Genomic DNA, 23,421 nt, shown 5'->3' with positions numbered 1-23,421 from the left:
TGGGAAGGAACTTCTTCAGTATAGAAGCCAGAATTGGCAGAGGAAAATGAAAACATTTAAACACAATCTCACATCGGCAGAAAAATCAGCCATGACAGAATTAGCTGAAGATGACAGCATTATTATCCGTCCAGCAGACAAGGGCGGTAACATTGTTATCCTACCCAAAGAAATGTATATAGGGGAAGCGTTGAGACAGCTCAGGGATGCTAAGACATATAGAAAAAGCAACAGAGCAGAATACAACGCAAGTATCACCACAATCTGGGACAAATTGTCTGATTGGAAAAACAAAGGCTGGATTGAATGGGAGGAATACTGTTACTTAAAACGTGACTATCCAATCCTTCCGATTCTATACCTACTTCCAAAAGTACACAAGTGTAAAGATAATCCCCCAGGCAGACCCATCATCTTGTCAAAAGGGAGCGTACTTGAAAACATCTCCAGGTACGTGGACTATTTCCTACAGGAATATGTCAGAAATCTTCCGACTTATGTACGTGACACCAAAGATTTCCTTGATAAAATCAAAGATATAACTTGGGGAAGGGATCTTCTGCTAATAACACTTGATGTCAGCGCACTATATACCTCTATTGAACACAATCAAGGTATAGAGGCATGTGCCAGGTTCCTGAAAACACGCAACATCAAATATCTGGGACACACGACTATGATCCTAGACATGATGAGATACTGTCTAGTAAACAACTATTTTTTGTTCCATGATGACATCTATGTCCAATTGCATGGCACAGCGATGGGCACTTGTTTTGCCCCCAGCTTTGCCAATCTGTTCATGGGGGCATGGGAGGATGACATCAGAAACAGATCGGATTTACAGGAAGATTTCCATAATGTCACTATGTGGCTAAGATACATAGATGACATTTTTGTGATTTGGAAGGGCAGTAAGAACTCAGCCATTGATTTCATCTCCAAATTGACCATGAATAACAACATCACACTTACAAGTAACATCAGCGATAAGGAGATTGAATACTTGGACATCAAGGTGAGAGTCCAAGATAATAAACTCACTACAGTACTATTTCGGAAAGAAACAGCAGGAAACACCTTACTGCATGCCCTGAGTAGCCATCCAGAACCCCTTAAATGGAGTATCCCCTATGGGGAGCTACTCAGGGCTAAACGTAACTGTAGCACTATTGCAGACTATGCCAAGGAAGAAACAAGCATTAGAAATGCAATCGGGCTCGGATTTATTTGAGTTTGAGCTAATGGCATTGAAAATGCCAATGTCTTTTTGCCATGTGTTATGGAGTGTGTGCATGTGGTGTGTAGTGGAAGTATGTTGGTTGAATTGTAATTTTACCAATGGTGGCATGCTGTGCTTTATATGAATATGTTTAAAAGTAAAGTGTACCATACTGCGATTGCTTGGTGGAAAAGTGCACTGCCGGCTGGAGGTGTGTGTGCCTGGTGGAAGGGTGCACTGACGGCTGGTGGGTGTGTGCTTGGTAAAAGCGTGCACAGATGGATGATGGTTGTTGGTGTTTGTGCATGGTGAAAGCATTCATTGACGGCTGGGGGTGTGTTGTTGTGTGTGTTGTTTTCTGTGTGCTGGTGAGTGTGTGCTGGTGAGTCTGTGGGGGTGAGCCTGGGGAGTGAGTGTGGTGGTGACTGTGTTGTGTTGAGTGGTGACAAGTGTGTGGTGTTGAGAGACTGAGGTGTGTGGTTTGTGTGTGCGTTATGTGTGTGTGGTGTTTTCTGCACACTCACACACTGCCCCGTAACATTCACACACTGCTCACCCGCACACTCCCAATGTCACCCTGCATAGTCACACACTGTTTACCCTGCACACTCATTCTGCACACTCACACAATGTGCACCCTGACACACTGTCTCTGCAGTCACTCTGCACTCACTGTCACTCTGCACTCACTGTCACTCTGCACTCACGGTCACTCTGCACTCACTGTCACTCTGCACTCACTGTCACTCTGCACCACTCTGCACCACCACTCTGCACCGCCACTCTGCACCGCCGCACCGCCACTCTGCACCGCCACTCTGCACCGCCACTCTGCACCGCCACTCTGCACCGCCACTCTGCACTCTGCACCTCCGCACCGCCACTCTGCACCGCCACTCTGCACCGCCACTCTGCACCGCCACTCTGCACTCTGCGCCGCCATTCTGCGCCGCCACTCTGCGCCGCCACTCTGCGCCGCCACTCTGCACCGCCACTCTGCGCCGCCACTCTGCACCGCCACTCTGCACCGCCACTCTGCACCGCCACTCTGCACTCTGCACCGCCACTCTGCACCACCACTCTGCACTCTGCACCGCCGCACCGCCACTCTGCACTCTGCACCACTCTGCACCACCACTCTGCACCGCCACTCTGCACCTCTACTGCCACTCTGCACCGCCACTCTGCACCGCCACTCTGCACCGCCACTCTGCACCGCCACTCTGCACCGCCACTCTGCACTCTGCACCGCCACTCTGCACTCTGCACCGCCACTCTGCACTCTGCACCGCCACTCTGCACTCTGCACCGCCACTCTGCACTCTGCACCGCCACTCTGCACCGCCACTCTGCACTCTGCACCGCCACTCTGCACTCTGCACCGCCACTCTGCACCGCCACTCTGCACTCTGCACCGCCACTCTGCACCGCCACTCTGCACTCTGTACCTCCGCACCGCCACTCTGCACCGCCACTCTGCGCCGCCACTCTGCATCGGGTATTACTAGTAGCGGAGAGGAGAGAGTGCAACCAGCGATGGCAAGAAAATAGGAGGGGCGGGGGGAGAGTAGAAAAGAAGGGAGGAGGTGAGACGAACTAAGAAAGGAATGAATTGCACACTTAGGATGGCGAGTCTCTTTATACAAGCTGCAGCCAAAGTGCAAAAAAAAGGTATGTCAAGGATTTACAACGAAGTGCAACATTAAAACACACACAATGTGTTCACAGCCTGTGTTTTTTGCAAAGTTCGGTCTTGGCCTCAATTACGAAACCAAAAAAAAACCAATACCCTTAGGTTTATCATTGATTCTGTGACCATGTACCAACAGGTCAATGACATCACCACATACTTTGTCACCTAAAATCTCATACGAGTAATCGATCTATCTGGTTCCACCCAATTAGAGCAGTTTTGGAGAAAATAAAAGTCCGCCTTCATATTCCAATCAATTACAGCAGTTAAAATGGTGACCTGGTGTAGACAAACAAACAGTTCTCCTTCCTCAGTCAGTCCTGCATCACTAACAATCACCAACAATAATCATTCTAGAATGCTGCTTTGTCTGATGATGTCAGCTTGCGCTTTGAGACATATTTTGACATCATTCACCGGATGGCCCCTTAAGGTACCGCCAAGCATGCCCCTTGTTGCAGCCAATCGCTGTGTGGATCACATCACACCTAAGTACCGTACCTTCACACCAATCACATTATGACTTAAATTACATCCACACCTGCCCACCTTCCCAATTGGTCATAGCACGTTAAAGAGCATTTTTTTCAATAATCTTGAGCACTTTCCGAGCCACCCGGGATTTGATTGAATTTCTAAAATAAATAAAATCATAGGGAATGTGGCATTGATTCAGCATTAAATAGACAGCACATAAGTGCCTCATTCACACCATTACTTTTAAGAGCGTGGACACATTAATATTCCTGCCGAGCTGTGAATTGGAAGCTGGCCCGACGCTTTTCGCAAGCTTTCAGAAGGTGCTTGCGCTCAATCTATGACTCACAGATCCGAACAAACTCTGCTCACGATGGACTGCCGAAATCAAAAGCATGACTCACAACAAACTCGGACAGGCTAGAAATATGAAAGCGTGAGATAAAAACTCCACAACCAAATGGACGTTTGGCCACGAATTTCCACCGTATTCAAGCTTTTTGGACCAAAATGGGATACACGTAATATAATAATCTGCTGTAACGGACCAATCAATGTAGTCCGTGGAATGTAATGTAGCATGGACTTGAAAGAGGCGCGGTCAAATTTATTAGAACAGGAACAATATTGAGACTATGAAAGCAGTCTTACGCTTGAAGCCTGCAGACTAGGCACTGGCCACGCTGCACGAGTGAGCATATATATTTATTTGTATTCTGGTCTGAAGTATGGTGATGAGTGAGGCTGATGAAGCCCTTTCCCGGCCTGGCATGCAGCAGCTGCGCGCTGAGCGCTGCTGAATGGTGAACGCGCCCGGCCATCTGCATTCACTTACGGAGGCACCCTGACAGCTCCTAATTATAATTAATGTACTTCTTTGCGCGAGCACGAACGAAATATGCCCAAAATGGCGGAACAAAACTACATTTACCCTATCACTTCAAGCCTATTAAAACGACAGCACAACGAACACGAATCACTGGCCAGATGACAGAACACGCAAAGGAATGTGTGGAATTTGTCTCGGCAAAAGCCCTAGGAGATACTTTTTTTTCTTCTTTAACATTAGTTCTCGAAACTCCTCCCACTTTACAGTGGGGAGGAGTCCGAGCCCTAAAAATCATGGTCCAACGGTTCATCAACAGGGGTTACCCTAAATGGGTCATCAAAAGAGCTACCGAGAAAGTCAAGTTAGTAGAACGCGTGAATTTACTAACCACTGAAAGAAAAGATGAAAAGATGCAAGATGAAAACAATGTCACCCGCATCATTCTTGACTATAATGGCAATCAAAAGCAAATAAAGAAAAGTATCACAAAAAATTGGAACATTCTCAAAAATGATCCCATCATAGGAAATACTATACCAGCAAGACCTAGCATCACTTACCGCAGGGGCCGCAGTCTGAGTGACCTACTAGTACATAATGTGATCAGTGACATCGTACCACGGGGGGTAGATCTCCCCGGTTTCTTTCCATGTGGTCATTGCAAAGCATGTGCAAACAGCCACATGGTTAAAGAATATTGGAATCCGAGTACCAACAAAATGGAAACCATAAAACAATTCTTAACGTGCACTACCACATTTGTGGTGTATGTATTAGTATGTCCTTGCGAACTAAAGTATGTGGGCAGCACCACGAAAATGGCAAAACAACGCTTACTGGAACATACCAGAGCCATCACCAATAGAGACAAACAGTATCCTATTGCTAGGCATTTTGAAAGCCACCATTTCTCGAATGCCAAACTTCTCAAGTACTATGTTGTCGAACAGGTAATGCTTTCCACAAGGGGAGGCAATCGTGCTCTTAGACTGAGACAGCGAGAGTCGAGATACATCATTGGTCTCTGTACACGTTTTCCGAATGGACACAATCTTGATGAGGAATACAATGTGCATTTACATCAAGAATGAATGTCGATTTCATTGACTGTATATCATTCATGTTGTTTTAAAGTCATTTAAGATTACTCTCAGTCTGAGTATAGCCCCTTCACTCTATTCCCCACAGGTTGAAACAGTAGGACTGTATCACAGGCTTGTGATCTCAGTAACCGAGTACTTTTCAACTCTGGCCTTCTCCACCCTCCAGATGAAGTATGTTTTCTTATATTTGTATCACTGTGCACTTTATTATTTATGGATCTTGGAACGGGGTTGTTCCGTGGCTGACCCTTCACCTATTGCTCATTTTTAGACCGTGTGAACATCAACAGACTATATTTGCTGGACTTTCTTTATGTCACTTAGAGCTCTTCCACTAACCAGGGGATATGTAATTATAATTTTATGCCATGCACTCACCCACTAACTAGGGGGGATTGACTCTACATGTACCGCTACCTGTATATACGTAGGTACGGCAAGGTTTACAACGTCTCCATAGTAACCCTTAGGAGACGCGATGTCGATCACGTGCTGTGTGTCTCGATTCTGATTGGAAGACGGCACCAATGTATTATAGAACTGTGGCACGTCGTTGCAAACTTTTACTTGAGTCATAACACTCATTAATCATGAGTTTAAAATATCTAATATTTGTGTTCCAGCTGTGACATCAATATGATTTTTTCAAATTTTCAACATATTTTTTTGCAAATGTCCAGGATTTTCTTTTGGGCTGCCCGGCTATTAGGTACTACTTTGTGTTAGCATGTTCATTGTTTAATATAGCACCAAACTTGGTATTGTTACAATTTATACCCACTACAAGATGGCGCCCGCACAATATTACTAAGATATGTGAGTCCTATGTTTATGTTTATTGAATGCACACGGTAAATACGACAAACTTTTTGAGCATTTTGTGTGAACAAGCACTCATGGAGTGCGAAACGCGTTACGTAGGGCTTATGGCGTGAATAAACCCTACTCATTTGACTAACCTGCTGACTGGTGTGGATTCATAGTACCTGAGTGTGCACCTGGCACGCCGTTTTGGAGTTATATATATATATATATATCACTAATATGTACTATAAATAAATAAACCTGTAAAAAAATGTGATCTGTTTGAAATTCCTAAATCCCATCCCATACTTTAGTCATCTATCATATGCCTCCATGTATTTCCTTTTATACCTTCAGTACTAGCATATTTGGGGACTAATATCTGCTTCAGAGTGAGCACCAGCAGACTGAACTTTTCATACAGCGATAAAATGGATGAAAATATATTTGTGGAGACTATGTGTCTTCTTTCCTGTTGAAGCAGTTGAAAAACCTATTAATAAACATCTAACATGCCTATCTGAATATTGTGTGTACGTTTTGACATGCCCGTGTTCAAGGAAATACGTAGGGAGCATGATGTTCCCTGCCAAGAAACGTGTCCTTGAACACATGAGATCTATTGACAATAAAGATCAAACCTCACCCATCGCACGTCATTTCGAGGAACAACACTAAAGCAATAGAAATTTGCTTAAGTTCTTCTTAATTGACAAGCTCCCTGCCATGAAAAGAGGTGGTGATAAGATCCGCAAATTAAGACAAATGGAGAACAGGTACATCATTGAGCTCGATACCCTTATGCCCAGAGGTTTAAACTCGGAGGAAGAAATGAAATGGCATCTAGGTGATTAATGTTAGCTGCAGTCTGGATATGATAATTAATGTATTTGTTTTAGATGTAACTAGAACTGTAACTGGTTTTGGGCCCCTGGTCTAGACAGTGCCTTCTGCTGTTTTTAAATGCATTTTGAATTTTAATTTTTGTTTCACCACTTTAATTCACTCAGTTCATAACTCATAGCTAAATTCATTAGTTTCTGGTTATGCTTGATATAGATTTTGATCGGCACCTTTCTTTTGTGTTTCACTTATAGGTACTGATTATGTTATGATGCACATGAAGAAACATCCGTCTAAGACTATACATACTTGGATTGATTCGAGTGTCTGCTCTGTATACTATATCTCACTTGGGATTTCACATGTAGCATGCAACGTACTGGGCGTCGTTTTATGCAAACTAAACTCACTTGAGTTGGACTGATAAAACTATTTAAAAATAGGTCAAAATTGTAATTTTTGGTTAAAAGAAACTTTTTGGTTAACTCTATGACCAGTTACGACAATATGCAAAACTCACTGGGGGTTGGTAACATATGAGGTTATCTCTCAAATTCACATTTGGGCAATTCATTTGAAGTCTTACTGTGAAAGAGAGTAAAGAAATCGGATGTTTTTCACATTTATTTAAGATGCTGACGGGACTTTAGAACGCGAAATTAGCGTTTCCAGTAATTATTTCTTTTGCATGTCATAATACTACATAAGTGACAAGAATGGGCTCATTCTCTTAAAAATGTCTTTTTGATTTATAATAAGGTGCCAATGGAACGTATTATTTGAGCTATTTGACTAATGAATGTGTACTCCACTCTAAGATGGCCACCATGATCAAGCTATGAGTCCTTTGTTTATGTTGCACTTTTCACGTGAAACTTTATTTAATGTTTGTGTATTGGATTTGAAATTACCCGTGACCAAGGCGAGTTTCCTCGCCGAAACGCGTTGGGTTTTGATTCCATGGCTTATCACGATGCTGCACTTTAAATAAATATGGATTTTGGAAAAGCGCACTTTGTTGAGGACTTTTGATTCCTGGAATATCGAGGGGAGTGCATCTAACGTAGCGTTGCTACGCGTTGAGGACCTGCATATATATATATTCACTGAAAAAACCATAGGTTTCACACCAGTTATAGTTAGGAATTAGCATTTAAAAAACCTATTAAATTCACTGACAAAACCAGTTATAGTTAGCTGGAAATTTTACTGACATAAAACCATTGAAATTCCCACGTTATAGTTAGTTGGACTCACTATAACTTGCGCGCCTGCAATGCACTGCTGATGACGTCACATATTACATCACTCATGACATGGTCAGTGACATCACTCATGACATCACTGATGACACCATCCTTGTGACAGAGTGACAGACCTAATTTCAGTGTAATGTAACGCTTGAAACAAATATTCAAAAATAGAAACAAACATTTTCAAAAAAATGGAGATACCCAAACCAGTAACAACAACCAATTCAGTAATTCCACCATCTATATACTCATCCACTCATTCACCAACAGTTCTATATAGTCACTCATATATATACTCACTCATCATATGTAGTGATACACCTATACATCCTGTTACACATCAGCAGTCATCCAAAAGTTACTCACACACATACTCACACATGCACATAAACTATTGAACATCCATTTATTTGCATATACATTTATACACACACTACCACCTTACTTCTAAGGAAACTTACACATACTTACTCTCTTAAACAATCACTTATAGAAACACATACTTATTTAAACAGGAACTCCTACAATCTCTCACTATATATACTATACTCACTTATATACATCAATACTCACATATACTAGATTAAAACATATGTCGTTAGTAATGAAGACACTAGTGAGACAGTCATTCACTCACTAACACACACATATACACACTCGTCCACCCATACAGTCCTGCACATATTCTGTCTTCAAAACACATACAAACAGTGAGTCAGTCACCAACCCCTGCAGCCACTTATACACAAAGAGAAACACTGATACAAACATTTAAATATTTAAACAATACTCGCTAATATATGTATTCACTAAGATACACTTAATAAGCCAGTTAACCAACCAATTTTTTTTAAAAAAAACATCCATTTACACACTTATTTAAACATTTATTCTTCCATCGACCTTTACAAATACATATATAAAACAAATTTATTTTTCAGAAAGACACACATTCACTGGATGGTGTCATCAGTGATGTCATGAGTGATGTCACTGACCATGTCATGAGTGATGTAATATGTGACGTCATCAGCAGTGCATTGCAGGCGCGCAAGTTATAGTGAGTCCAACTAACTATAACGTGGGAATTTCAATGGTTTTATGTCAGTAAAATTTCCAGCTAACTATAACTGGTTTTGTCAGTGAATTTAATAGGTTTTTTAAATGCTAATTCCTAACTATAACTGGTGTGAAACCTATGGTTTTTTCAGTGAATTTCAAAGGTTTTTTTAATGCTAATTCCTAACTATATAAGACCTGAAAGCCCACCAGGAATCTCCAGTATGCGCCAGGGGACTGCATTGCAGAGAGGTGTAATGAAGCCACAACCCTTTTTACACCTCTCTGCAACGCAGCCCCCGTGCATGTTTGTAGAGGGGGGACTAATTCCCCTTGCATACTGGGGGTCCCTGGATCATATCTGCCCAAACACCGATATTCCGAACGATTGTAAATGACTTTTCTTGAGAAACATTTGGATTTGGATTATCATGTCCTATACTTTGGAATTTTTGAAAGACTGACTTTGAGGATGCTATAAATTACTCAAGTCTGCCCAAATTGTGTGGGTAAAATTGATACCTAGTCACTTTTAATAAGAATATACTTATGTCTCGTCTAACATTTGGAAGAAATATCTAGTTATATGACAACGGGATACCGACATAACTTGAAGGAAATAAGAACGCCCTGAAGAAGTTCTGTTGTACAGAACGAAACGTTTCGGCTGGCTGTGGTACATAAACTTAAGGAAAATAAAAGCATTTGAATATACACCAAGATTCAGCGCTTCAATAAGTACTCTAAGTGATATGATTTGATTGGACTCATTGTGAAAGTGGTGCTGTGCCAAACTTTGGAATATTCTCCACTACTCTCTACTACTTACTCTCTCCTACTCTCTACTACTCACTCTCTACTGCTCTCTACTACTCACTCTACTACTTACTCTCTACTACTCTCTACTACTCACTCTCTACTACTCTCTACTACTCACTCTACTATTCACTCTACTACTCTCTACTACTCACTCTGCTACTCTCTCTACTGCTCTCTACTACTCTCTACTACTCACTCTCTACTCTCTATTACTCACTCTCTACTCTCTACCTCTCTACCTCTCTCTTCTTCTCTCTCTACTAATCTCTACCTCTCTACCGCTACCTCTCTACCTCTCTACCTCTACACCTCTACCTCTCTACCTCTCTCTACACGCACACATATAGACATATATGCATATATATATGTGCATATGCATTTATATATATGTATGTGTATGTATAAAAAAAACAACTAAACATTTTTTTTTCTAAACAGCTACTTTTAAAACTGTCATTCTTTTTTCCCATGGTACGCTCCCCGGTACGCGCACCCGTGCGCGTACCGGGCGCTCCCCCCGCGAAAATCAAAAAAAAAAAAATTTTTTTTTTTGCCTTGCGGGGCCCTTTTATGGCCCCCACATCAAACCTAGGGGGTCAGGGGGGGTCTACTCTGCCCCCTTATGTTCATTTCCCTCTTTGTTTTGGCCACCTCTTGTGTCTCGATTTTACCGAGACACAAGATGGCGGCCGCTCCGGACTGTTTAGAATGTTTACAGACACCCGAGAGCCAATCAGCTTTCCTTTCGCAAGTCGCGTGGCGCGCACGGTACGCGCACCCGTGCGCGTACCGGTGCGCTGCTATAGATATATATATTTTTTTGAACCTTAATTACTCAAAATCCACTGGAGCACATATCTTGAGACATAGCAAAGGCACATCGGGCTACCAGTCCCTACAATTTTGCCAAGTTTGGTGGAAATCCATTCAGCCGTTCGGGCTAAAAGTGAAATCGACCGCCCTATGGAAATTAACATGGGGAAAACGCGTTTTGGGACCCCCCTTTTATCTCGGCCCCCGCTTGACGAATCCCCCCCAAACTTTCAGGGAAGGACCGGACCGCCATGAGACCATTTTCCTGAAAATTTCAGGCAGATTCGTCAACCGGCGCCAAAGTTATTCAAAATAGAATGTTGAGATTTAACATTGAAAATTATCCTAACTATAACTACCTACTGGCGACCGCCAGTAGGTAATATACATATATATATCACTAATATGTACTATAAATAAATAAACCTGTAAAAAAATTTGATCTGTTTGAAATTCCTAAATCCCATCACATACTTTAGTCATCTATCATATGCCTCCATGTATTTCCTTTTATACCTTCAGTACTAGCATATTTGGGGACTAATATCTGCTTCAGAGTGAGCACCAGCAGACTGAACTTTTTATACAGCGATAAAATGGATGAAAATATATTTGTGGAAACTATGTTCTTCAGTCAATATTTATAGATACTACTCTTTTTTATAACTCACAAATCCCTACTGACATTACCATTGCCTCCCCAATTATCTTCAACTACACACTTACAACTATGGAAGCAAAATTGAGATGAATTGCAAAGAATTTAAATGACTATGGTCAATGACTTGAGACAACATGTAATTTACTTGGCAGAATCAACACTAGTGACATATCATATCAAAGATCAGGTGCATACATATAATGTGTGATGTTGCCACAATTTGAATACATGCATAGCATGTGCACTTTATGAAAACCCATATTAAGACATCCCTCAAAATGGTATATCCAGTGCCTAAACTGAGCCGGTGGTTGGATGTGGGGTCACCATCACTTATTTTTGGTGTAAGAAATTAGGTTACTGGTTGAGGGGGGTGAAGCCATACTGCAAACCTTATCAGGTTGAAGTCACAAGCAACTCCAAATTAACCTGTAAGGGTCCTTCTGAGAGCCTGGTACAAAAGCAGTCAGGCTTAACTTGGAGGCAATGTTTAAAGTATTTATGCAGCACTTTAAACAGTAATAAAGTGAAACACAACACACAAAAACCACACACCAATTTAGAAAAATAAAGTAATAGTAAATTAATAAAACAATATAAATCCAATTAGAACAATCAAAGATATGCAATTTTAAAGATGTGAGAATAACGCCAAAAAAGCACCAAGTGCAAATTGTGAAAATCTGGTCATGTTGGCCTTAGATAAAGTCACAAATTCAAACGACTATGATGGAGCACGGGCCAGCTATAGAGACAGAGTTAGGCCCACTGAACAAGAGTACTTTAAATCCTGAATGCGGAAACCCAAGTCGAGGATGTGCCATGCATTTGTATATTTTAGGAGCTGGGAAGCTGCGATGCGAGGCCCTGCATCATTGACAAGGATGCCATTGATGAGAGGCTTGGGATGTGAAGTCCTGCCTGGAGATGCATTGCACACAGGTTGGATACGAAGAAGCTGCAGTGCTTGTGATGTAGAATCCTGAATCATAGTTGTGGTTGCCATCAATAAGGGACTTTTGATGTGAAGGCATGCATCAAGGATATGTCGCACATTGATAGTTACTATAAGGCAGGGATGCGAAGGCCTGTGCCCAAGATGAACCACACAGTACTGCTGATGTGGAGTATGGTGAGGCGTCATGCAGTGGCTCCAATTCAGAGTTTTTGGTTGCCAATGCACTGCACTGCGGCTCTGATGAATTGGTCTGCTTGGACCACATTTGGGCCTGGAATAGCACATTCAGGTCCCATTCCAAGGCTCTAGAACTGGGGTGGCACCACATGGGAGTGTAGGACTCAAAGCTGTCGAGGTGATGGGACGAAGATGAAGGAAGCCTGTTCTGACCCTGAGGTTTCTGATCAGGAGGCCAGTTAGCCCTCAAAGTTACTCTAGTGGTCCTGGTTTTAAGATGCAAGACTAGTCCTTCATTCTGACAGGAGTGTTGCAGGATAGCAGAGTGGCAGTTCTTCTTGCAGTAGAGCAGCACACACAGCAATCCTTCCACTAAGTCTTTCACCGGTCCAGATGTGTACTGAAGAGTTGGGGGTCTGAGGTCCAATATTTATACCTGGTGCTCACTTTGTAGTAGAATAAGCTTCTAGAGGATTCCACTTACTCAAGGTTCATGGAATTTCCTGCTTCTTTTCCCTGGCCACAGATTGTTTGGAATCACAACAGACTACAGTCAAACCCCTTTGTGAGAGTGCTCAGGCAGGGTCTTTGTGCTGTGGTGCAAGGGTAACTGCGTTAGCGCTAAGTTGCCAAAAGGGCGCAAGGGAAAGGACAGGAATGCACCATGTTGCCTAAAATACAGCACTTCCTGCCCTTTCCTTGTGACACACGCACAGCAAGGTAACTTGCCGTGCAGCACGGTATTCGTTTTTCATAAATAGTGCCCTTGCTATTTGGCACACTGGTGTTTAATTGCAGCATTTATTTGCTACTTAGTAGAGCTTCGGGCACCAGCACTCTTTCATTAAAAAATTAAACACTAGGTATATCCAGTGCTATATAGGTCTAAAGTGTAAGTAAAACATATAATGTATTATATTATAAGCAGCCACATTCTGAGATACCTATTTAATTCAACCATTGAACTATACAAAATGAGTAAATGCTCTACTAAGAATAATGAACACTCGGATCAACCATTTAAAAAGCGATTTCAAATGTTTGTCTATGTCTATCCAATGCCAAAAAAACACTCTTTACATATAGAATGAGCCAATAAATACATCAGTCATATTTGCTTCCTCTTTAAAAACGTCCAACCTCACAACCTATTGGTCCTTACTGTAGCAAAATGACCTTGTTCAATAGTTTTAACTTTCTATTTGTAATGATATAAACATACTATTCTTCTCAACAGCTTCCTGCTCTCTGCCATTTCTGTTAAACACTCTTGTACGAGAGTTCATTTCCTGTACAATTTAAGGACATTCTGTTTAATTAAATGTAATTTTGCAATCCCAGCACTAAATTCGAATATATGCATTCTAAGCAGACTAACAGGTTTTGGATGCTCGAAGTTCCCCTTGTACGAGTGTACATTTCCTGTAAAATTTAAGGACATTCTGTTTAAATCAATGTAATTTTGCAATCCCAGCACTAAATTCGAATATGTGCATTTGCCTCTAAGCAGCCCAACCGTTTTTTAGATGCTTGAAGTTTCCGTCAGCATGATACAGGCGGTAGGCGATATATCAACCACACTAAGGCCTTCTGCCCTCACTATGGCACCACAAAAGGGCGAAATAGAATGAGTGCAGTGACATCATCATGCGGTTCACAGAATGATTGATTTGTGGCAGAGACAAATTATTGTGGGCCAGTCCAGGCTGTGTCGATTGTACACCTCTTTCCTGGGGAGATATCAGAACTCAGGGAGATGGTTGTGGCAGTTTCAGCTGCTCGGAGGTGTTAATGCAAGTTAAATGGGATGGCACAGTCTTGGCTTTCTGGTACTCAGCTTCCATGGGTGAGGCTGCTCAGATGTTGATTGGCATGCTACTGATGATGCAGCAGAAGAGCTTTTATGCAGCAGGCGCTGAATTAGAATACAGGTGAACTGTCCCCATCTGCTCCGCGGCACATCGGTTGTCTGTGCCCGAAAGAGTCAGGGACAGTGCACTGATTTATCAAAAAATGCCTACTTCACCTCTGTGTATGTAAATGCTTTTAAATTAGTAGTAGTAGCACTAACTATTCACCTGTGGCCTTTGGCTCCAGGTTGCACCCTTTGGCCGTATTATGGAAAGTGCCCAGGGGGTGCAATGGGGATGTGCACCCATTTTGTGCACCCCATTGGGAACTTTGGTATTACAGAAAGGGCTGCAGACGCTTGTGTGGCCATTTCTGTAATACAGATTGTGTTAATGCACATATATTGCCAGCGCTATCACCAGAGGGTGTTCCCTGGTTTGCATGGTGTCGAGATCCCACGCAAAAGAGCAAATGCCTTTATCTCTGCACCCGTGCTGTATTATAGACGTGGATGCAGATGCAAAGATGTGAGAAGGCGCATTGACCTAAAAGCTGGCACACTCTCAGTATGCACCCTAATTGCAGCCCTCTGGAGGGAGGAAAAGTGGTCCTATGGACCCCCTAGTCATCCTCTTACAGGCAGGCACAATCACTCACTGCACCCGCCTGCAAGGGTGAAATTCTATTGTGAAATGTTATTGTGCACCTTAGGCAATAAGATACAACGGGGGGGGAAACTGCAATATTTGTAGCAGTAAAATTACTGCTGCTATTTGTTTCACGTGTTTTCAATGTGACTGTCTTTTCTGCATCATTCATCTGAGAGTCCCTTTCCCCAATGACTTGAACACAGTGTGCCCCATTACAGAACAATCACTACCAGCTCTAAATTGTTGGCAAGCCAACAATGCTATTAGAGTAGAAGGTAAACCTGGTGTTATTGTCATTCAAGATTGTCAACAGTGATAGGGAATTAGATATAACACTCATGTGCAATGCATTATCGTTTGGCTGTGATTACCTGCCTTCTGCTGCTACCAGCAACCTTTCCAGTAACTCTGTGAAAGAAGATGGTGTAGCATAGGGCTAAATCAAGAAATGCTGATACACTACAGCTATCCATCCGTCCTCTACCTCTCTCTCAATAACTACGATTAGGATAAGTGTGAAGTTCCAATGTAAAGATGTTAGCAAATTACACAGTTTATCAGCTTTGCTTACATGCAATAGGTAATTTTAGCTGAAAGAATGTCCATCCAACTCTGAAAGCAACCTTACATTACACAGCCTCCCAAGAGATCTCCTGGTAAAACTGTTACCAATTTATGCAGTTGTACTTTCCTGACCTACTAAGATCCTAGCCTTGCATTCATCATATACACAAAACCATTTGAATGCAAAGCTTACCTGATTTTCCATGCTTCCATTTGTGTTTTATTACATCATGCACAGACCTCATTAAATTATGCCATACTTTACATTATTTCAATTATTTCCCTGTACATGACAATCAATTAAATCATCAGCCACAAACACGTTGGCTACAAATGACTGTCACGTAAGTTTCTAAATCTTCCCAAAAATATTTTCACAGAATTGTTAATTTTGACATTGACCACTTGTGATGCTCTTTGTCATTAAACCAAGAAGCAGATCCAGTATAAGGCAAAATATCACATCTGAATATGAACGGCAATCATCAAACCGCAAACACAATGAAAAATCACCACGGACAGCATGCAGTTTATTGCCATACACAAGTAATCTTGATCAGGTATGTTGTTTATTACATCAACAATCACATCAATCTATTAGAATCTATGATTCTAACACCGACCACCGACAAGACCAGGATTATTAAAATATTATGAAATAGCTCAAATGAAAATATTTTACAACCCAGCACTCTTTTGGCACATACTCTGCCTGCGCCCAGTAACTGACACATGAAATCATGGCCTTACAGGACTGTTACTACTGCTATAACCTAAGGAAGCATTGTAAACACCAATGTAATACAGAAAAGAAAAGAAACAAACGTTACTTTAAGAGAAAAAAATGCGATTGTTTAAACGTGACAATGACTCATCTATTGCTCTCGATATATATATATATATTACCTACTGGCGATAGCCAGTAGGTATATATAGTTAGGATTTTTTTCCTATGGGACTTTTGAAAATTCTATGTCTAATAACTTTGGCGTTTGTGGACGGAATCGGCTGAAATTTTCAGGAAAATGGCACATTTTGTTTCTGAGCAGCTCCTGAAAATTTGGGGGGGGTTCGTCAAGGGGGGGCCGAGAAAAAAGGGGGGTCCCAAAACACGTTTTTCCCATGTTAATTTCCATAGGGCGGTTGGACTCACTTTTAGCCCGAACGGCTGAATGGATTTCCACGAAACTTGGCAAAATTGTAGGGACTGTTAGCCCGATGTGCCTTTGCTAGGTCTCAATATATGTGCTTCAGTGGATTTTGAGAAATTAACGTTTAAATCAAGATATATATCTGTAACAGCGCTCCGGGCAGCTATCCGGTTAGCGAACCTTTCGCGTATCGGAACTTTGCAAAGCGAAGCTGATTGGCTCTCCGGTGTCTGTCAACATTCTAAACAGTCCGGTGCGGCCGCCATCTTGTCTCTCGGTAGGATCGAGAGACAAGAGGAGGCCAAAACAAAGGGGGAAATGAAGGAAAGGGGGCAAGGTAGACCCCTCCTGACCCCCTAGGATTGATGAGGGGGATATTATAGAGCCACGCCGGGCCCAAAAAAAAAAAAAAAAAAAATCCGATTTTTTCGCCGTAGAGACGCGTCTTGGTTCGCGAACCGGGCAGCTAACCGGGCAGCTAACCGGGAAGCTAACCGGCAGTGTAACCCAAAAAAAAAAAAAAAATCAGATTTTTTCGCCGTAGAGACGCGTCTTGGTACGCGAACCGGGCAGCTAACCGGGCAGCTAACCGGGAAGCTAACCGGCAGTGTAACGGGAGTCTGAGGAGTAGCTGATTGGCTGTCAATATTGTAAACAGTCCGGAGCGGCCGCCATCTTGTCTCTCGGTAGGATCGAGAGACAAGAGGAGGCCAAAACAAAGGGGGAAATGAAGGAAACAGGGCAAGGTAGACCCCTTCTGACCCCCTAGGATTTATGAGGGGGATATTATAAAGCCACGTGGGGCCAAAAAAAAACAAACAAAAAAATCCGATTTTTTCGCCGTAGAGACGCGTCTTGGTACGCGAACTGGGCAGGTAACCGGGCAGCTACCGGGAAGCTAATCGGCAGTGTAACGGGAGTCTGAGGAGAAGCTGATTGGCTGTTATCATTGTAAACAGTCTGGTAGCCGCCATCTTGTCTCTCTGTGGGATCGAGAGACAAGAGGTGGAAAAAAAAAAGGTGTAAATGAATGAAAGGGGTAAGGCAGACCCCTCCTGAACCCCTAGGATTGATGAGGGGGCTATTAAAGTTCCCTGGGGGGTGAAAAAAAAAAAATTTGCGATTTTCGCGGTAAAGGTGCTTCCTGGTACGTTAACCGGGCAGCTAACCGGCAGCGTAACGGGAGTCCGACATATTGTGTTTTTTGAACGTTTGTGATATGTGCACGTGTGGATTTTGTCTAATTAAGGTTAAAAAAATATATATATATCTTTAAGCGTGTTCTGGCACGCTTACGTTTTGGGTTTGGTTTGCGCTGCAGAGACGATACGTCACGGTTATGCGATGCATCATGAGGCGTCTCACGGGCTACGTGATACGTCACTTAATAAAGAATATATTTTACAGCTATAGATATTAGCTTTTAAAAAACCAATGAAATTCACAGAAAAAACCATAGGTTATAGACCATATATAGTTAGGAATTTGCATTTACAAAACCTTGAAAATTCACTGAAAAAACCATAGGTTATAAACCATATATAGTTAGGGATTAGCATTTAAAAAACCTTATTTTATTTGCACAAAACCATTGAAATTCCATATATAGTTAGTTGCACTAACTATATATCGCGGACCCGCAATCCACTGCTAATGATGTCACATATTACATCATTCATGACATGGTCAGTGACATCACTGATGACATCACTGATGACATCTCAAATGACATCACTGATGACAACACCCAGTGACTGTATGTTTCTGTAAAGTTAAAATATGTCTTACATATTGAAGAATGAGTGGATGTATAAGTGTCTGGATGAAGGATTTAGTAGGTGCATGACTGACTGTATGAGAGAATGATTAAATGTGTCTCACTGAGTGCATGGGTTAGTGATTAAAGTGTCTTAATTTGGCAATCAATATTTATGTTCTTCTGTAAACTGCTGCATGTTTAAATCAGTAGCTATATCAGTAACTATATGGGTTATTGAATGGTTGCCCAAGTATTTGTATGGGAGACTGAGTGTGTGTGTGGGTGGCTGGGAGGTGTATAACTCTGTGCATAGATGTGTGAGCGGTTGATTCCCTAGGTGTATGGGTTCAAAAGTGCATGTAGAAACAGCTGTATGGACAGTTGACTGTGTGCATGAGTATATTGGTGAGTGAATGGATATCTCAGTTCTACATGTCAAAGTAAGTACATATGTAAAACACACTCCATGTGAGAGTTGACATATATAAATAACTGAACATAAGAGTCAGTGAATGTGAGAGTGGCTGTATGAATCATTGTGAAGTTGTATCAAGGATTGTATAAGAGAGTAAATATGTGTTAGTATATGTTTGAATAAGTAAGGTGTGTATAACTGTATAGTTAAGGAAATGGAGATGTGATTGACTCTTTGCATGACTGAATAGGTGTGTGAGTAACTCCATGGATGTGTGACAGTCTGTGAGTGCCTGTTTACACTGAGTGTATCAAAGGTTATATTAGAGTCTGAAGATGTATTATCACATAAATGATATCATCAGTGATGTAATCAGTAATGTCAAATGAGATGTCAGTGATATCATCAGTGATGTTATTTGAGATGTCATCAGTGATGTCATCAGTGATGTCATTTGAGATGTCATCAGTGATGTCATCAGTGATGTCACTGACCATGTCATGAATGATGTAATATGTGACATCATTAGCAGTGGATTGCGGGTCCGCGATATATAGTTAGTGCAACTAACTATATATGGAATTTCAATGGTTTTGTGCAAATAAAATAAGGTTTTTTAAATGCTAATCCCTAACTATATATGGTTTATAACCTATGGTTTTTTCAGTGAATATATATATATATATATATATATATATATATATATATATATATATATATATATATATATATATATATATATATATATGTATATATATATATATATATATATATATATATATATATGTATATATATATATGTATATATATATATATATTTATTTTTTTTGTGCCTTTTCTAATTTGAAATCTGCATCTACTCACATGTACCCAAACATATGTAGTGTTGGAAAATGTCAAGGCAGCTGGCAATGCATGTGTGCGCTGAACAACTCAGCAAATTGGGATCCTAGAAACACAGATGCTCGTTAATGGTATTCTAAGGCAGTCAATGGATGTCAGTCTGGGTTTATCCTTCGATTTCTCAGAGGGTGGCGCAAGTAAACAGTGACTGCAGTAAGTGTGCTTTCAGAACTGCTAATGATATACCACCTGGTACTTAAAACGAAAGGCACAGTACGTACATAACCCACCTCAACCCGTTCTCGGGTTGCTTTGCAAAAGCATGCCTTGTACTGTCACATTCTGGCTCATGCATAACGCTGTGGCGGTACCTGTAAGTCGTTGGGCTGACGTTTATCTTCCGGGGGACGCTGCACGACTCAAATTTGTTGGCCAATGTGACGTTGTTCCCAAAGAGACAATAACGTGGCATTTGCACGCCAACGACTCCAGCGAAGACAGACCCGGTATGCAAACCAATGCGCATCTAAATAAGAGAAACACGAAAGATTAGATTATTGGCAACCCCCAGCCACTGTGCGTACTAAGTTAAAACACTGACAGCTGTTTATTTAAAGAGCTTGATCTGACGGAGCAGCGCTAATGACGCATGACCCACAGGAGCCAAGTCTGAGTGGATTACAGAATGCTACCAAACGACCCAGGCTGGTGCCAGTGCTTGCCTTCTCTGCTGATTCTTCTTCATGATGCTTAGTGGTTTCATTTGTATTTACTTCGGTGATCTTATTCGCAGAAGAATTAGTACATTCGGAATAAGACTGACTGGGGCCTGTCTAGTGTACCGCACACTGTGTAATAGACACGAAGGGGCACATTTACTGAACAATCACACTGCACATGGCGGCAAAGTCGCTGCACTCGATTGAGCTAGTGGGAGAGAACATCACCAAGCCATATTTACTAAGATACGGTGCTGTCGCTCTTTCCCCCAACACTGACCACAAACAGGCTGCCTAGCACCACCCACACACTTTTGCACCACAGTGCAAATGTGTGTGTGTCATGTGTAGCATAGGTTTTGTCCAACCAAGGCACCATTCCAGTACAAAATACTATTCCTACACCAACTTATAAACTTTTCCCACATGGTGCTGTTCTGGTCAGCCTACATCCAATCCGTGAAACATTAGGAGAAATAAACATATTGGTCCTTGGTAACACCTGCCTTGAGAAGGTGTTACATTTTCGTGAAACCCCCCCACCTACGATTGTTTGTAGAATGTGTCAAAAGCCATGGGTGGAAGCGTGAGACCACCAAGATACCATGCATTGGAAGCATCCTTGATGCACATTACATCAAGGCAAAGTAACACAAAACGTTATTTACATTATATTTAGGGCTACTTTCCACTGCAAAAATGTTTCAACAGTTTGCCGCAATTCGCACCACTTTTTGTTATTTTGCACTGGTTCGAATTGTTGATAAATCTGCCCTCAAGAGTATCAGTCTTATAATGGCATTCGCTTGTTCCCTTTATTGGAGTAAAAGGGCAATGGCCCTGGGAGAATGATTTCGGAGAATACAAACACATTTGCTTCTGTTTTTAATACTCTTCTTTGAGAGCTAAGCAACAAAAATCTCTTTTCGCTGTGTTACAATCAATGATAAATGTTTAGTACAGTACTTTTGCAATAATGTGCATCCTTTTTCTGCACAGTCATGCGTTTTTATACAATACATCATACAAGTTTACTTTTACTTTTTTTAAAAATCTAACAAATTGAAAGACAATATCAATGCACAAACGTGTGTCCTCGCTCGCACTCATGCAAGCTTCAGGGGGTTATTTTACAATTGCTCTGATGCCTTCGGTCAAGCGACCCTTAACTTACAACATGCACCAACCTGCTCTTTATGGGTTTTTGGAAGCATTACTTCTTCATGCAGGGAACCGGATTAGAAACACAAGGACCCCTTTCATCAATGTGTGACGAGGTTGTTGACTTACTGCCTGTAATCTCGTGTGTGGTGATGTCGGGCCAGAATACATACATTAAGTCGTTGTAGAGCATTGTCTATGCCTCAGGCTACACAAAAATCACCCCAGGAACTTTGGGGCAGTTTGGTGAAAGCTGGCTTAAATGATTTAAAATGACAGTCTCACTACTGTATCAAATATTGCTTATTAGAGAAATATAAACGATTAAAAAACAAATTGTTTCTCGACAGTTCTGGTCGGAGAAAACAATTTGTATCATTGCTGTTCTCTGTCTTGAAGTAAAGACTCTTCCCACATGCCTTCAGAATCGGCTCTGACTTCGCTTTGTTATGTTGTTAAACTTTTAGAGCAATTACTGCGGGGACACTGCAGGATTTACCAAAACTTAAAGTAAACACAATGGCCCTTTTGCATTTAACAAATTATCAATATGATCAAGAACAAAGAGTAAAACAGTAAATATACATACTATTGGAACACATAGAGGCAGATTTATGGATCAAGAATAGTTTAGCCTGTTTCCTTATCACTTCCTGGTGTCATGGCCACCATGTAAGCCCTGGACGAGATTCAACTTGCCATAACAAACCCGAAGACTGATTAGAATGTATTGACAGGTGTCTTTGCAGGATGCCCGAGGAGTTGAAGGAGGTGGAAGGGGGCTTCTTGCTTACCACTATACTCCACAGGGCTGCAGTAACTTAAAAGAGCTCATGCTGAACAACACATTTTCAGGATGGAAGGATGCAAGTTGGATACAGTTATTAAGGAGAGAGAGTCAGGCGACTAGAGTGAGTGCTAGTACTTTGTAGCCAACGGGAATCACACTGCCTCAATCCAAACCCAGCCGCCAATTCCATGGACCTTGAAATGATATCAGATACTTTTGGTGACAGGTTGCACTTTACTCTTGACATTAGTTCCATTAAAAATAAAAAAAATAATGATAATATGGTTCTTGCCTTACTTCCTACTCGCCAAATTGCAAATTCATCCCTTAAATGGCTACTTTGTGAATCATGATCATCCAAAGGTGAAAGTCTGCTGACTTTAGAATTTCAGAATTTGTAAGAATTATTCAGCTTATATATGTGCAAGGTCCTCTTTAAAGTGATATCTGAAATCCATTCACTGTGCAATCCTGCTTCAGCCACTACGGATTCACCTAAATTCTGACAATGTCTTCTGTAGCAGATTTAGAGCAGTTTTGAATTTCTGCATGCCATCATGACCAATTATCAAAGTTAATTGCAACCTGAAGCCGAGGCTTTATCTCCTCTTTTTGGCCAACTTTAGTTTCTCTGGAACCTAAAACTGGTTCATTTTAGTTCAGCTTTCTATTTGTTTATTTATTTCTTTTATTTAATAGTTTTGTATAGCGCCCCATCACAAAGGACAGTATTAGGGCACTTTAGATTTGAAAACAATGTTGCACAGTTTCATAATAACACAAGTTATACGTTTTAGAAATGTTATA

At 41.5% G+C, this 23,421-nt stretch overlaps 1 protein-coding gene across 2 annotated transcripts in view; it reads right to left on the bottom strand.

Moving 5' to 3' along the window:
- The window catches only part of GUCY1A1 (guanylate cyclase 1 soluble subunit alpha 1), a 472,623-nt gene that overhangs the window by 80,872 nt on the left and 368,330 nt on the right, over positions 1-23,421 (bottom strand). For both annotated transcript variants that reach the window (XM_086962337.1, XM_086962338.1), the window contains exon 8: positions 20,316-20,470. In XM_086962337.1, the coding sequence (XP_086818463.1) occupies positions 20,316-20,470 (155 nt within the window). The remainder of the gene's footprint in view (positions 1-20,315; positions 20,471-23,421) is intronic.

Source organism: Lissotriton vulgaris, chromosome 3_1 (assembly GCF_964263255.1).
Source record: "Lissotriton vulgaris chromosome 3_1, aLisVul1.2, whole genome shotgun sequence".
Lineage (NCBI taxonomy): Eukaryota > Metazoa > Chordata > Amphibia > Caudata > Salamandridae > Lissotriton > Lissotriton vulgaris.
Note: the sequence above shows the minus strand (reverse complement) of the source record. Positions and strands in the feature narration are given on the sequence as shown.